At 41.0% G+C, this 17,633-nt stretch overlaps 1 protein-coding gene across 1 annotated transcript in view; it reads right to left on the bottom strand.

Moving 5' to 3' along the window:
* The window catches only part of LOC117483206 (neuronal acetylcholine receptor subunit alpha-7-like), a 47,148-nt gene extending 30,440 nt beyond the window's left edge, over positions 1–16,708 (bottom strand). Inside the window, exons 1-2 of the mRNA XM_034131435.1 lie at positions 16,373–16,708; positions 7,680–7,819 (exon numbers count right to left, since the gene is read on the bottom strand). Coding sequence (XP_033987326.1) covers positions 7,680–7,819; positions 16,373–16,442 — 210 coding nt within the window. The 5' untranslated portion in view covers positions 16,443–16,708. The remainder of the gene's footprint in view (positions 1–7,679; positions 7,820–16,372) is intronic.
* Between the last annotated feature and the right edge of the window lie 925 nt (positions 16,709–17,633).

The raw sequence follows: 17,633 nt of genomic DNA, 5'->3' as shown, positions 1-17,633 counted from the left end.
CCGTATCCAAGAGTAAGTGATGCTGTTGAAGTGTATTGCATCACAAGTTGTGTGTTATAGTCTTACTCCACTTTGATTGATGCACAGTAAAGGGAGTGGACGCTTGCAAATATATTTCAGGATCTTAATTAAAAAATCAAAGCTCTCTGTGCCTCAAAAGGAAAGTGCAGGCAAAATGAAAGAGAATTGGATTTGGTTTTGAATGAGCAAAAAATGAGTGTGACGCAAAAGCCTAACATTAGAAAAGGAGGACACCCATATTGTCGCCATCTGTTGGAACCCAGAGTTCTCTCGCATCCCCACCTCTCGCCATCTCCCTCCACTCTCGCATCTTATCTCGCCCTGTCCTTTCTGATCTGTGCCTGTTTAAACCAGCGTCCTTTCTCAGCTGCTGAAACAGCACAGCCTCCTATTGTGTTGTTTTTGTTTTTTTAAAGGCACAGGCTATCCCTTGGTGTGTGTGCGTGATCGTGCTTTCAATCTCGGAGATCTGGCTTTGAGGCTGCTGTGTGGTTGCCCTATTTTGTACTTGACCTCTCTTTTGTGGTGTTTTGTGGGATGTCGCTCAGCTGCAAAAGGCTGTATCAGCTCTGTCACACCCACTATAAACACTGTAATCTCCTCATAAATCAGCTCTGATTGGTTTCAGACAGACGGGCAATGGATAGACAGACACTACGTTTCAATGAAAGCTCTTTTACTGCATTGTATTGTAAGTCATCTGAGATATATTGCCAATGACAAAAGCCATGTTGTCATGTATGAATTAGTGCTTTACTGTACATCTCGATGTATAGTGTTCCAGAATTGGCTTGTCATCTGGGGTGTTATCCCGGGTGGGTAACAATGCGGCAACCTCTAACATGTTTTATTTCAATGCAGAGCAGAGAATACGTTTTTCAGATATACTCAATGGGCAGTGAAGGAAATCATATCTAAAAAGCCTCTATCTATTTTTCAATTACCTCAAAAACTGCTTTTTAACAGTTCATGGTGACGTTGAGTGGGAACAGGATTCACTCCAATTTAAATGGTTCAACAAATACGCTTGAATTTCTGCCGCACCACAAGAGAATGCCACAAGGCCTGTTTAAGGAAGCGAAAAATGGGACATGTCGGTCTACATTTACTTTCTGTCTCAGTTTTGATCGAATCAAATGTGAACACAAGCCGAACACTGCCAACCATAGAGTGCAAAACGGGTTGTTTCTGACCATGTGAATCTTTGTCTGGAAGACTCTTTGATCAAGACTCCAGTAGCTCTTTATTCAGAGATTTGAGATAAACGTGGTTCTGATCATGCGTACATTTAACCTTGGAAGTGGTGCAGAACTATTGAGGTCCCTTATTAAAATCAAACACCTTGGCTTTATTCGCTTTCTGGCAGTCAATTGAGCCCCATTCCTCCTGGATGTATTTCTCTAGAGGTGGTGAGGTGACTTTAACATCACCTGCTTTGGGCAGTGATTTCAATCTGTCTGGAGCGCATATGCTTATCCTTTCTAATCCCCACCCCAGACATATTTACAGTTTCATACCAAGGTTTCTCTGCAGGGAGAGCCACTTTTTATCTTGGAGGAAGTTGAAGGTGCTAATCTGATATGCAGAAACATGTTCACACTGTCATAAAGGCTTACACCGATCAGCCATGACATTATGAACACTGATAGGTGAAGTGAAGAACAGTGATTATCTTGCTAGAATGGCACCTGTCAGTAGGTAGGATATGTTAGGCAGCAAGTGAACACTTTGTCCTCAAAGTTGATGTGTTGGAAGTAGGAAAATGGGCAAGCGTAAGGCCTTTGAGAAAGGCCAAATTGTGATGGCTAGACTGGGTCAGAGCAACTCCAAAACGTCAGCTCTTGTGGGGTGTTCCCGGTCTGCAGCGGTCAGTACCACCAAAAGTGCTCCAATGAGAAGAAGAAAAAAAACGTATAGTCAAATAAGCCGTTTTAGCTTTTTAGCTAAAGTTAGCTGTTGAAACAATCTTTTGGCATTTCCATGTCTATTACTCCAGAAATACCACCAGGAATGATGATTTAAATTACAGAGCACAGTGCAGCATATTTTCATTCCACAAGTCCCCCTGCAATGTTAGTCCTGCCATAATAGGGCTTTATAGAAGATCTATGTTGTCTAATCGATATTAAGTTATGGACTAGCTTAGCACGCACTGGAAACTAGACATCTTGCATCTGGTCTAGCTTAATTATTTTGGTACATTTGCACAGACCTAGATGTTTCCTGTCACCTGCCTGTGCGTGACTGTGTGTTTTTGTTATTTTTGGCATTTTGTTCGACGGATGTGTGCTTGGTGTGTTTTGGTTTTCTTGGTTTTTGCTTGGTGTTTCGTCTGTCTCCTTCTCTTTCTGTGTGCACCTGCCTGCCATCTTCAATCAGCACACTTGTCTGCCATCAAGCCATTTCCTCTCCCTAAAAGTATTCAGCATCACCAGCCAGTCCCCGTCGGATCGTTGTGCCTTAAATTGTTTGTCTATGTGCCACGCTTCCAGCTCCTAACTGGTTTGTTTAATCAGTCCGTGTGTTTGTCTGCCTGCTCGCAAGAACTCACACAGCTCTCTTCTCTCCAGGAAAACCTGCCAGCCTAAGGCAGATCCCTTGTGCTCTGGTTTGCCTTTCCCTCACCTCAGTCATATGGCCCTCATTTTCTACATAATTAAAAATAACAGTAGCGGATAGGATATCATTCTGCTAAATAATTAGCCAGGTGTTTTTGTTTGTTGTTGAGAGTGTATAATACCAGCATTTTACATTCTATTGTAGTTCAGTACAAAGTAGCTTCAAATATAAATGCTCAAGTAAAGTACACATAGCTTAAAGGACTAATTATAGAACTAGAGTAGTAAAATATGTGTGTGTGTGTGTGTGGTGTGGGTTGTGGTGTGTGTGTGTGTGGTGTGTGTGTGTGTGTTGTGTGTGCGGTAGGTATGTGTGAGGTATGTGTGTGTGGTAGGTGTGTGTGTGGTGTGTGTGTGTGTGTGTGGGTGTCTGTGTCGGTCTGTGTGTGTCGGTCTATGTGTGTGTGTGTGTGTGTGTGTGTGTCTGTGTGTAGGTATGTGTGTGTGTAGGTGTGTGTGTGTAGGTATGTGTGTGGGTGTGGTGTGTGTGGGTGTGTGTGTGTGGGTGTGTGTGTGTGTGTGTGTGTGTCGGTATGTGTGTCGGTCTGTGTGTGTGTGTGTGTGTGTGTGTGTCTGTGTGTGTCTGTGTGTGTGTCGGTCTGTGTATGTCGGTCGGTGTGTGTGTGTGTGTGTGTGTGTGTGTGTGTGTGTGTCGGTCTGTGTGTGTCGGTCGGTCTCTCTGTGTGTGTGTGTGTGTGTGTGTGTCGGTCTGTGTGTCGGTATGTGTGTGTGTCGGTCTGTGTGTGTCGGTATGTGTGTGTGTGTGTGTGTGTGTGTGTGGTGTGTGTGTGTGAGGTGTGGTCGTGTGTGGGTTGTGTGTGTGGGTGGGATGGTGTGTGCGGTATGTGTGTGTGTGTTGTGTATGTGTGTGTGGTGTGGGTGTGTGTGGGTGTGTGTAGGTTGGGTGTGTGTGTGTGTGTGTCGGTGTGTGTGTCGGTCTGTCGGTCTGTCGGTCTGTGTGTGTGTGTGTGTGTGTGTGTGTGTGTGTGTGTGTGTGTGTGTGTGTGTGTGTGTGTGTGTGTGTGTGTGGTGTGTGTGTGTGTGTGTGTCGGTCTGTGTGTGCCTGTCATTATTCATGATGATAAACTCATTCTGCGGACATCAACCTGCCCCAGTTCCCTGGTTGGAGAGTTACCCAGGAGCAGATGGAGGAATCAAAGGCCGCATTACACACACACACACACACATCCTGCTTTTACATTATTTACCACTGCCCGGTAAGCATTCATTTATGGTCTTGCCAGCTAATGCATTATGTATCGAGTAAACGAATAATGTAGTAAAAAGAATAGCAACACGTACATGTATTCAACACATTTATGATTGTCTTTGGTTTCTATAGATGTGTGGCTGAAGTATGAGGTTGCTTTCCAAGAAAAAGGTATACATAGCAAAATGTATAATTTGTAACTTTTCAATTAATATTTTAAGTTCAACTCTCCTGCGTCTCGTTGCGCCATATGTTCTCTCCGGAGACTGCGTGGCTTCTTGACTCTGGCTCTCCAGTCTGTGGTTTTCAAGCTCTAAGAATACATACAAATGTTGTTTCATATGCACTTATTGTAAGTCGCTTTGGATAAAAGCATCAGCTAAATGTAATGTAATGTAATGTAATATGTACTGGCTTTATTAATAATAAAAGGGATTCCTATATCTCAGCCCAGCGCTTGCCTCTTAGTCTTACCACCATGTAGTGATCTTGAGAAGACGTACACGTCTTGTGACAGGGCTGGCTCAGCGATGTGACAGGGTGTCTGCTTGGGGTTTTTTGGTTGAATGCTCCAGCTGTGTAGTGCGGATAGAAGTTATGTGTGTGGTTTGGAGAGAGAGAGGACAGGTTCATGAGATGGGGAACAGGAGGAAACACACGATGCAGCATGGGTACAAAATGAGATGTGACAGAAACTCTGCCTAAACCACAGAAGTGTTTATTTAAGAGCCATGGGCTTGACAGAAAAAAGAGTGAGGGGGATTATGGACATATAGAGGTAAACAGTGTTTCTGTGAGTTTATTGTTTGTGGGTGTAAAATGTAGGACACAGGGATAAGGAATGATTTTCTAAACAAAGCCTCCTTCTAAAGAAACACATTCAAATGTTATGTTGTGAATGAAAATGAAGAAGAAGAAACATTGGTTCAGGTTTGGAGACAGTAGTTTAAAGGATTAGTTATTGGAATTCTGAAAACTATACATATTTGATTTGTTGTAGAGTTAAAGGTGTATTACTGTATTGTGTAAGTCCTGGCAAAGTGCCATAAGAAATTACGGGGCAGCATTTTACCTATTCTACTACTCGTTCATTTTCTAGTTGTTTAGATGCTTTAATGTTCAAAAAGCTCTTTATTTGTCTCATACTGCCTGTGCTGCAGCACCTCTTTTCACCCTCTGTCTGAAACCAGAGCCAAGTCTGCTCTGATTGGTTAGCTGTCTGGCTCTGTTGTGATTGGTTAATCGCTAAAGCCCGCGTCACACTGTCCCGAAATTGACACCAGATGGACACACGATAAAGGAAATGTTCAAATTCGGCTCTGATCGTAACAACATCGGGCCATTCGTGAGGGCATCTTAAGCCATCGTATGACCGCCGGTGGAGTTTCTCAGGCTCCGGCAGCAACTTCGTGAGCGGTTGCAAAATCTTTGGCATGCCAAAGAATTGCCGAAAGACCTTGCGAAGGTTCATTTTCGTGTTGAATTTGTGTGTCCATTTTGCCCTTCGTAAGGCCATCGTGAGGGCATCTTATCAAATCGTGTCATCTTCGTCTTTACTTCGTGTGATCATCGCTGCCATCGGCCATTTTTCGCCTCACGAAGACAATACGAAGGAAACAAGAAGCTGCCCGATTGTCTTAGGAAGGCAACACGACTACGTGAAGCCCTCGCAATGCCGTTGTGTAGCCATCGTATTAAAGTACAATTTGTGTTCTGTGAAACTGAAAAGGATATTACATTGTTTTTGTTACTTTCGTTGCAGTTGTATGTCTTAAATGTAATTTAGGTTAACTTCCTGTTTTATTTAGATGCTTTTATTTTGAAGGCGAGTTTACGCTGTTGACAGGAAGTTGTTGTTGCTATGGAAACAACATGACGGAGTGTGTGGTTCGGGTGCCATCGTGTGGCCTTCTGTAGGCATCGTACTTGCTTCGGCTGTTGCTTGGCTGTTGACCAAGTTCGGTGCGAAATTCACAATTCCATATTCGTGTGTCCATCTGGTGTCAATTTCGGGACAGTGTGACGCGGGCTTTAGAGATGTGACAGAAATATTCCGCCCATTGGCCTATTATATACAATGTTTTGGAGCGCTAGCCAATAGGAGCCTGGTGTTACATAGTGATGTCACTATGTCATGTCAGTAAACAGATGATTACAATGGAGGTGTTCACTCAAGAGTGTGTGGGAGAAAACTGCCTCTGGAGGGAATTTGGGGATTTTAGCTTTTGCAGACCATTTACATGCGCACAAACCTATATAACACAGTAGAGGAAAGGGAAATCCCGAAAAGCATAATAGGGCCCCTTTAGGAAAAAAATGAAATTAGCCGACAACTCACTAAAATCCAGGCAAGAATTAGTCAACTCGATTTTTGTGTTTATGGTAATAGAGTGAGCTCATAATTCTTCATTGCTAATAATATTGATGATAGTTTGTCTACTCTGTATATCTGACTCTTGTGACTCCCTTCTAAAAAAACATTTTAACTGTACCGAAATAGATTGAAATATTCCAAAAGCTGAAAAGGATTTATTCAAAAATAATCAAGTTTGTTGTTCCTTAAGAATACAATGGGGGGTTAAAACTGATTTGATTTTATTTAATTTAATTTAATTTAACCTTTATTTAACCAGAAAAGTCTCATTGAGATTGAATCTCTTTTGCAAGAGAGTCCTTGCTGGCCAAGATAGGCAGCAGCACAGTTACAGAACACAAAATGAAAACAATAAAAGATAACTATCTGGTCAGGAACATCATCATAAAAGCATCTACAGACAGAGTTCCTGTGACAGTGCCTCTCTGTCACTAAGAAGCACTCTAAAACTGTTTAGAGAGACCAGCTCCTTGAGGCAGTTCATGTTGCAGCTGGTTCCAAGCAAATGGAGCAAGTAACTAAACGCCCTCTTCCCCAGTTTGGTGTCGACTTTAGAGACAGTTAGCAGAGAACAACTCCTCAGAGGGAAGCCAATGGGTTCCCAAACTTTTCTGACGGATGTAAATCTGCAAATAAGGTGGGTGTTGGCCGGGTGCCATGACTTTTCAGAGTTTAAAGGTATGTTCAGACAGAGGGGGAAGAATTCCCCCCTTGCATCCTTTGCCCCAATTTGACTGCTTAACCCTTTGCACTCTTCGTGTTGATTCAACCCAAGCAATGTTCACTGTAACGTTGTCAGGAAACCATCAGAGACTCGAGTAGGTCATTGCATCAGGTCACATTATAGTCCAGCACAAGACCCCCTAATTTGATGTTTCTACTCCTCAGTATCTGTGCTAAGCTCATCGGCTGCTGCTGCTAGCCTCATGTTTAACGCACAGATATTAGAGTGAAATTGATCTTTTCATCAAACTATTTCTTTCAAGAAGACACATGAAGCGTGAGCAGCAGCTCGGGAGAAAAAAGGGCAAAAATGTGAAAGAATGAGATTGAATTTTCCTGTCGAATGGAAGAAAGGACTGAGGGCTTTTGGTGACAGAATGGAAAAGGATCGAGGGGAGAAACAAAGACGTTGCTCTTTCCAAGATGAGAAGTCTCACTTGGTTGGCTGCTGCTACTGGTGGAATAACAGTTTTCAGTTCAGAGAGAGATGTGTGTCGAGAGCACAAGCTGTGCTCAAATGCATGCACCACAGTCACTGAGGATAAGTCAAAAGAATACCTTTAACACGTCAAAAGACAGCATCTATTGTAAAAAGTTTGACAAAGGCTTTTCAACTCTCTTTCTAAATATACCCACATGAATTTACATCCTTTACTCATTTCTTTCTGTCTGTCTTCAAACATACTCAACACCTTAGCCTTGCCGCAACACACACAGGAAAACACAAACTTACCACGTCAATGATTTGTAACAGTGTGAGGCCCAGTTCCACAACAATTGCTGCAGAGTCGTTTTGGACGGGTCTTTCCAGACGGTTGTAGTTTACCATCAAGTCGTTGTACAGCTTCCTCTGGTACTGACCGCCATGACAACCTGAGCCAAAACAGGGTGGACAGTGACTTGTATGAAAAAGAGAAACAAGGTTAAACTGACATTTAAATTCAGCTGTTTACATCTTGACAACCCAGTAGTTTAATTAAACATACACACGATATTCTCCTACATATTAATGCCTGAAATCTAATCAAGGTAATGTTTGCAGTTATTACCAGCATTGTTTGTGCGGCGCCTGTTTCCCTTGAGAAATACTGATTATGTCAAGTAATGGTGAGCATAAAGCATGCATTAACAACTCTTTAATTGTGTTGACTTTGCTTTCTTTCTGTCTGTCCTGAATTCGGAATTAGGCCTCAACCATCTTTAACAGGAAGAGATTCTACAGAGCAGACCATGATGCTAGGGAAAACCTCCTCATTCCTCAAGGTAAACAGTCCACTCTCTGCACAACACTGTATCACTAAGGCTTCTGTAAAAAAAAAAATTCAATTTGAGTCCACATCATTTACCTCTATACAGACTTCAGTTGAGCTTGCAACTTTGGTTCCAGAATTTATGGAATAAAATAAAATATGTATTCACTTTGTTTAAAGAGGACATATTTTACAAATGTTCAGGTTCATATTTGTATGTTGTGCCTCTACTGTGACATGTTTACATGCTTTAACGTTCAAAATAAGTATGTATTTAACTCATACTGCCTGTGCTGCAGCACCTCTTTTCTGTCTGAAATTAGCCTGAGTCTGCTCTGATTGGTTAGCTGGCTGGCTCTGTTGTGAATGGTCAACCGCTTTGAGATGTCGCACCCCTTAGCCTATCATGTACAATGAGTTGGAATGCCAGTCAATAGAAGGGCAAGTGTTACATAGTGATGTCACTATGTTACAGAAGTTAACAAAGGAGTCCAATGGAGGTGTTTCATGCAGGGGGGGAGTGTGTGGGAGAGAAACTCCCTCTGGAGGGAACTTTGGGATTTAAGCTTTTGAGGACCATTTACATGCACACAAACCTATATCACACCATACAGGAAAGGGAATACTCCATGAAGCCTCTTTAAAAAAGTATTCCGCTTACAGCTTGTGATTATAAGGCATTATAAGGAAAAGGGGAAAAAAAGCTTGGAATTGTTTCCAAAGTAAAGTTTTTTTCGTGACACAGTCTCTTAAATGTTTCTATACTTCTTTTTAAGATGCAATAATCACGATCACAATATATATATACACAGAGGCTTTAAATAATCCAGCCTCTGAGACTTCTTTAATGTCAAGGTTGCCACAAGCAAACCATTTAAAAAAACGTTCACACTCCCTCATCCTTCAGTGTCTCATCTCAGCCAGAACTGAAAAGGTCTCACCCTGCATCTCCCCAGTGACCCTCATCCACATCAGATGTTGTCTCAACATATACTAACTATCCCTGAGTGACAGCCAACGCGCGTGCGGCCACATTGATTGAGCGGATGACACATAAACTAAGGGTGAGGTGAAAATAAACAAAGACAGCTCGCTTTATGTTTGTGTTTGATGGTGCTGGCGAGGGTCGAATTGGGCAACCCCATTTGTCAGCGTAACAGCCACCAAACAGGGGACCATTTTGGATTTTAATCAGTCAAAGTACATTTGATTAAGTTAAATCCCCTGAGTGTTTGGATTGTTATTGTATTACTTTTTGGACAATCCTCGTCTTGTCCTGTCAGTTACACTCCACGAAAAACACTCTGTACCTCCTTCTCATGATGAAAACAAATATCTCTTTGGTCCTCCATTTCTTACCAAAACACCTATTTGACATGTCTACACATGTCAAATTGTCAGAATAAAACCTGGGTGCAATCTTTCAAAGTGTACTTTCATTTGAAAAACAAGTTATAAATAGTTTTTCAATCATGTTTTTATAAATTGAGGAGCAGCTCAGAAATATAATCTTTTCTCAGTCAGCCAATCTCAAGAATATTGCAATTCATTGTAATCATGTTTGGCCAAAAACGATCTCGCACCTTCAGTTATTACAAACACAGCTGCTCAACTTTTATCACATTTTAAAAGACAAGATCGATCCGCCATGGTCGGCTGTTTTAGAATGTATTTTAAATTCCCTCTCCAAAGAACAGTGTATATATTTTTTCATTCGCAAAAAGATGGTTGAGCATTGTTTTATATACGTCACGTACTTATGTGCAGTTTATCGTTATTGTGACTTAAGACTACATACTGTATAGTCTTAGACTTGGATGTCATAATATCTTAAACTGAAACAAGTGTTGTCTTATTCCTGTCTAAGAAGTTTTCTTAGTTACATTGAAATGATGTCGTTTTTTTTTAACTGAGCAGTGTTCACAACCCATTGTGTAAATATTTTGTGAAAGATTGATTTCCTTTATATCCTATACCTTTGATTTGGAAAAATGATGGGTATAAGAGGAGAAAGAAAATCATAATTTGTCCTAGCCAAACTTTCAGAGAAAGCTCTGGAAGTCTTTCAGGAGCCATTTTCCTGAGAACTGTTTAGAAAATGACAAAAACAGACAGATACATCGACAAAACTTCTATTAAAGCCTGCTGTTGTACAATCCATTTATTGTGTGGACACAGCTAGTGCAGCCAATATGTTTCTGCTTCTTGATCTGGTTCTGGGTTATGTTTTTTTGTATCATGTAACAATGAACTTGAGATAAGTCTTGTGAGGATCAATAAGCACTTATTTCTGTTTTAAGACTGAGCTTCTATTTGTTTTGCAGAAACAAACCATATAATACGTTCTCACCATAGACAAAAAAAAGGACTCAAATGTATCAAAAATGTATTTTAAGATCATGTTTAGTCATCTGATTTGTCTGTACATTGCTGTCTGCGTTCTTCTGATTAGTGTCCACAGTGTGCCTATTGAGCCGTGTTGAGCGATGTGGGGCAAGCCCCGATCTGCCCCTCTCTCTCGCTGTCAAAATGAACGTGTACTGTGAAAACTACACTGCGCATGCTCAGAGTGTTTTTGCATTCAATGTGTGTGGCAAAAAAAGTATCACAAGTGGGGCAAAGTGCTCGCAGCCCCACTAAAACGTAATCTCATAATTCAGAGAGCTGATTGGCTGTAAGTACGTGTGCCGCGAAAAGTGTAGCTGTGAAGAGGAGACGAGAGAGAGCAGCGTATAGCTCACATCACCAGCGATTACAATCAGTAAAACGGAAAGAAAATGAATGAACCAGCTTTGGTAAGTTCATTTTATGTCATATCTTTTGTTGATCTTCTGTGTTTTGCCTATAGGCTATTGCTCTGCTGGATCGATTGATATTGTAACCACGGTGACAAGTGTCAGTGTTTTCCTTTTCATGCTGAAGTATTACGGTTGTTGTTATTGTTAAGTATTGCTTTGTGATAGCGTCCTTTACTTCATGTATTAAGGTACATATATTTGAGGTACATTACAATATCACGTCACCACGCTGTGTGCGTAAATGTACACGCTGACAGTGTTGCTCTGTGTTGTTAATTCACTGCTTTCGACAGTAGTAATGTGTTGCTCCCCTCTCTCTCACACAATCACACACACCCCTCTCCAGAGGTGGGGACTCGAGTCACATGACTTGACTCGAGTCAGACTCGAGTCGCATATTTTTTGACTTGAGACTTGCTTGACTAACATTGATAAAAGACTTGACTTGACTTTGACTTGGTATTCATGACTTGAGACTTGACTTAAGCTTGAGACAGATGACTTGAAAGGACTTGACTGTTTAAAATTAAATATTTGCGTTTGTTTTTGTCGTGAGATATTACGTTTAGTTTTTTCGAAAAACGTGATTGGGTGATTATAGCGCCATGCGCGCAAACCTGGCAACCCACTAGACGGCAGGACTGTCAGATAACATGGCAGCGGCTAGCGTTACTCCAAAATAGTGAAGTTTGGATTCAAGGATTATGTTGTCGATGACGCTAATAAGAAGAGAACAGCGGTATGCAGGGTCTGCAGCATAAAGATCAGTGACACGACCACCAAAACATCCAACTTCATTCGTCACTACAAAAAAACCCACAGAGAAAGGTGCGTGAATGTGTTGTGTTAGCTAGAAAGCTAAAGTTAAGTTTAAGCTACGTCAGACTTGGTTTCAAATCGATGAAGCATTGCAAAGAGAAGACAAAACGGTAAATGAACACTAGAACCGCCAAGGGATTCATTTTGACTAACCCCGATACTGACGGGCTGTCAGAAGAGGGAGAGAGGAAAAGAGATGCCTCGTTTATTTTCCCTGTGTTATCAGAAGTTACTGTAAACTGTTGAATAATGTAGTTCATCTACTTTTAGTAGTTTGTTTAAATGTTTTAATTATGTTGTTTTTGTTTGTAGAAGTGCATCATTCCTTGATTTATTGTAAAATGAATCTGAACCTTTTGATCTGTTATGATGATAAACTGAAGCAATTTCTAAATTAACCCAATTAACTGAGTTTTAAATCGTCCTACTTAGTTTATAAGGAAATTATGAAGAGGAACAAATTCAATGATTTGAAAATGATATCTATGTAGGTGCTGACGCTGTTGGCGGTTCTAGTGTTAACAGAAATGTAAATTAAATATGTGTAATGGCAAATGCCATATACGATTTTCTTACCTGGAATTCTGCCTTTTTGAACAGACTGATTGAGTCCTAGCTATATTGTCTGCAGTTCTAGGGTTAATATGAATCTAATATGATTGTCCATCGGTCTAAATTAGATTTCAAATGATTAACTGTGTATGTAATGAAGATCATAGTGTGGGTTTAAATCCATTTTCATAACCACTGTCTTTTAACTGATTTAAATGCGGAAACTGGGCTTATTCATCAGAATTTCGTATGACTTGACTTGACTTGACTTGACCTGAGCAATGACTTGACTTGACTTGCTTGACTCTCACCACAGTGACTTGGGACTTGCTTGATACTTGTAGGTCAAGACTTGAGACTTGCTCATGACTTGCACATGTAGGACTTACTCCCACCTCTGCCCCTCTCTCTATCTCTCTCTCTCTCTCACACCACCCCTCTCTCTCTTTGTATGTGACGATGAGCTCACTGTTGCCATCGGAACCATGGATAGGCTACAGCTATTTGTTGACGTGTTAAAAAAGCACAAAGAGCCTATATATACATATCTAAGTTTGTTCGTGCCCCACCAGTTTTGTAGCATCTAAAAACGCCACCAACCTACTTGTGCTTCTGTAACATGTGAAATTACCCCTCTGGGCATCTTTAAACTATTTTAAGACATTTACAGCTTATTTGGAGGTGTTATCCTCTGTGTTTTCCTTCAAAAATGTTCATGTCCTAGTTCTTCATGTCATATTCTTCTTGCCCTTAGAGCTTCCATCTGACAGACAGAATTCCAGGTCTCCAACAGCCAATGCATGGACCACTTCTATTCCTGTGTGTGTCATACTGCAACTGTTGTTCTTTCAATGTTCAGCAATAAACCCAGCACATACTGATTTTCTCCATGATCCAGATCATCAATATAGTAATAAGTACCAATACAGACAGTGGCCTCACGTAGCTTAAAGGCTTCTATCAAATAGCTGCCAAATATCTCTCTCATCACATTATGGACCTATTTACATCTCAGAACCCACTGGGGTCCCTCATCCAATTCTCAATCATTACAGCTCAGTTTGTATTGTATAGCAATACAAAAAGTGTTTTTTTATTGCTGCATGCTGCAGTAGAAGACACACAGGCAGTTCACTTTATGAGTCACTCTACCTTGGAGGGATTTATTTCCTTCAAAGAGGCCCTATTGTGCTTTGTATGCTTTTATTCCCTTTACCTGTAGTGTTGTATAGGTAGTTGTGCATGTAAATGGTCTGCTAAGGCTAAAATCACAATGACTTTCTCTCCCACACTCTCCCCCCTTGCCTGAAAAGACTTGATTGTAACTCACTTGTGTTTACTTCATAGCATAGTGGACATCAATGTGTAACACTCGTGCTCCTATGGGCAAAGCGCTCCAACACATTGACTTCTATTGTGATGTTTCATCATCGTCAGAGATAATTTCTCTATAGCCACATGAGATGTAGATATTATATGACTATAAGTGCTCCTGCAATACAAGTTTCATTTTCAAAGTGAATAAAACATTTCAACAGCAACACCTTTGTATCTCAAGGTATCCCAGCTATCCCTTTCTGAACTCAGCTATGCCGGTGTAATAATATGTATAATCTCACTCTATATTTTTCTTAGTGGGCATACAGTATTCAAAGAAAGTTAGTCTGAATAAATGATGTACGCAATACTTTGTTAAAGGTAGGGTAGGTAAGTTTGAGAAACCGGCTCGAGATACACTTTTTGTTATATTCCATGGAATGCTCTTAACATCCCGATAGCAATAAATATCTTAAGTGCTTTGACAAAAAATCCATAAAAAAACGTCATCTGTGGAAGCCGTGGTACTGTAAAAAGCACGACCAATCAAACTTATCTCGTGCCCTCATTGGTCATGTGCGCGTTCGTGTGTGTTGGAGGAGGGGCTCTATAAGGAAGTGGCAGATTTTCCTCCGGTTGTGTATTTTCAAATTCTAGCGATCTCGAGCCGGTTTCTCAAAACCTTACCTACCCCACCTTTAATGTTCAAACAAATGCAATTACCAATGTGACCTGCCATTAGTAGAATCAGCGAAGTAGTGAATGCGAGCCCCAATTAAAGTACTCACATGAAATAAACAAGAAATAAGAGGAAATATGAACATTTTGTTTAGCTTGCTGCAGCATACATTGCATGATTTAACTCATAAAAGTAACTGAAACAACCCATAGGTTCTCTGCAGGCATCCATTCAAATGTTAACATGTCAAATTAGTCCATTAAATGGACGTTATCAGTGGTTATCACTGCCTTTCTAATAGAACAGATAGGCCAAATTGTACCTTCCAACAACATTGAAAGTGTAATAATTGCAGTTTTACACATGTTAACATTTACAACAAAACTACTTGTTTATGGTTTAGGCAACAAGATGACTTGTTTACAGAAAAGGTCATGGTTTAATATTAAAATAGATATGTTTGTCATATATCTTAAGTTACTTATGCAAGTTGAATAGATGATAACGGCCTTCTACTGTAGTATGTGTAGCAAGCCTCCCAAAAAACAATAATAATAACGCCCACGAAATCAACAAACTGATCATAATATTATCAAACGATGCTGCAGCTAAAATGACTAATTGTCATACCCCTCAGCAAAATCTTGATGGTTTTCTTTACATTTCTGTTGCACCATATTGGAGCTTTCTAGTGCCAGAACAAGTTGCAACCCCTAACAGCTTGTTGCTCGCAGGCAATATCAACTTCACAATAAAAGGGACCTCAGTAGGACACGGCCACAGTAGAGTCAATTTGTCATGTCCCCAGGCCTCAGGCCGCTTGAACATTGAGGAGGCGTATCAAATCACATCACAGCAGCAGGTTCACAGATGGTTGTATGAAAACATTATATCAAAAATCTGAGATACAGGGAAGACAGTACAGAATCTGATCTACAGTATTCAACTTATTTTCCTGAGGAATATCATCAAGGTCACTTTGTTTGTGTTAATATATTTCAAGGACCACACAAACTCGATTCATAAATGCAGAGTCTTTTGCATCATGCACGTTCTCCAGTTACTTGCTTCAAATGTAAAAGAAGGAAAAGGCAAATTATGCTGTGTTGCGGCATTATTTCATTCAAACAAATCTTAAAAATTGCAGCAAAACACAATCCATCAGGCAGGGGATCAACATTATATTGCTTAAAGTCCTGTTTTTGGCCACCTGATGAATGCAAGTCCGACATTCACTACCTTTTTGGTTCAGACATTGCTGTGGGGAGTCTGGGGACCTCCATTTCGAGCTTGTTGCTTAAGGAGATGTGACTTTGTCAAGACCTCCTCTCCTTTCCCTTCCTCCTTTAACAAAAAAAGTAGGTCCCCTCAGTTTTATATCACCATACAGAGTTAATGTAAACCAGGGGATTCAAACATATTACAGAGATTTAAAACCTCCTCCTCCTCTGAGGGTCCTCTTGCTCCAATGCCGGCACGCATTAGCCAATCCCTTTAGCCTCAGATTACACAGCGGGGATGAACTGGCTTCGTGCATCGTCGCCCGGGACGCCCTCCTTATTCTGGACCAGATGTTGTCGGATAATGAGGAAGGCTCACTCCGAGCGCGCGCACATCACTCACACTAACTCACGCGCTGCGTAATTGCCACATTTAGTACTCAGTAAATACATTTTAGCAGCCTTTATTACTTATTATAACACACATGTGAAACTGCTGTATGTAGTAAGAGATGTAGGAAAGTTAATTAATATTTAGCATGTCAAACAAAAGTAGGCTATCTGTAGTAACTCTAGAGCCTGCATATGACATATGTGTATGACGCCAGATGTGTCAGTGAATAGCCGAACAGAGCCGAAGTGTTTCTCAACTACAGTTTTTATCTTTGTGACACATGTTTAGATAAATGACGCTAGAATGAAATAAAATAATATACAAGCAAAGGTGCCTGGCTGCATTTTGTTCTTTTCTATCCCCCTGACACAGACTGAAGGCTCCATCAGTGACCCACCTTGACAGCAAAATGTCGCCCACAGGTAAATTCCAATAAATAGTGATCCGGTACACTTCAGAGGCTCCATGGCAGCTGCGGTGTACAACTCCCTCTGTAGCACGCTGGGGATGTCAAACTTCGGGGGAGCGCAGCTTTGTCAGATTGCTGGTGCTACACGCGCTCTCACTCGCGCTCTCTTTCTCTCTCTCTCTTTCTCTCGCGCACACACTCGCGATGTCAGTCTCTATTGTCACCTCAAAAGTCACTTAAGATTCCACTCTCCTCCCCTCTGTCTGCGCTCAGCTGTATTTTATATATCAGACTTGTCGTGCTTGTCCTCTGCGTGTTTCCTCGTGCTGGTGTTGATGGCAGCCACCTGTCTGCGCAATGCCGTCAACTTCCTCGTGGTTTGTCCCCTCCAGTCCTTTCGGCTACATCCTCATCTGCTGTATGTGTCGGGATGACTCAGAAGAGAAAAACACGCATGCAGAAATCTTCAATAGAGGGCGACATGACCTCACCCTCTAGTTTGGAAAACGTTTTATTATTTACTCATGCGAATGTAGAATTAGAAACTAGCTAATTGTTTAATTTTAGCGTATGGCCAACAGTGTGTTTTATCAGTAGGATTTTGTTAAAAGGGCTCCCCCGTATGTTACAGGTTTTTGTGCATGTTAACGGTCTGCAAAGGCTAAAATCCCAAAGTTCCCTCCAGAGGAAGTTTCTCTCCCACACACTCACACTTGAAACGCCTCAATTTAAGTCCTTTGTTCTGTACTTCTGTAACATAGTGACATCAATATGTAACACTTCCGCTTTTATTGGCTAGCACGCCAACACATTATGTGATATGCAAAGGGTCGGGATATCTCTAGGCGGTTATCCAATCACAACAGCTGGCCAGCTAACCAATCAGAGCAGACTGCTCTGGTTTCAGGCACAGTGAAAAGAGGTGCTGCAGCACAGGCAGTATGAGAAAAATAAAGAGCTTTTTGAACATTAAAGCATGGAAACATGTCACAGTAGGCACAGTAACAATAACAGGCTACAGTAATTGTCACTGCCTCATCTGTTTTTATTTAGGATTGTTATAAGGCCAAAGGTATTTGTATAGCAAATACATCTCAACAATATAAAGATTTTCAATTAAAAGGTGCACATTTGAAAAAGGGGGCGTTTCCCCCCTCATTATGTATAACTTTGTAATCTTCCTTTACTTTAGCCGTCATTTTGACACTTTCACCACTTTTTTCTCACTTTCTTGCCTTTTCTCAAGATG

This window comes from Trematomus bernacchii, unplaced genomic scaffold, assembly GCF_902827165.1.
Source record: "Trematomus bernacchii unplaced genomic scaffold, fTreBer1.1, whole genome shotgun sequence".
Taxonomy (NCBI): Eukaryota; Metazoa; Chordata; class Actinopteri; order Perciformes; family Nototheniidae; genus Trematomus; species Trematomus bernacchii.
Note: the sequence above shows the minus strand (reverse complement) of the source record. Positions and strands in the feature narration are given on the sequence as shown.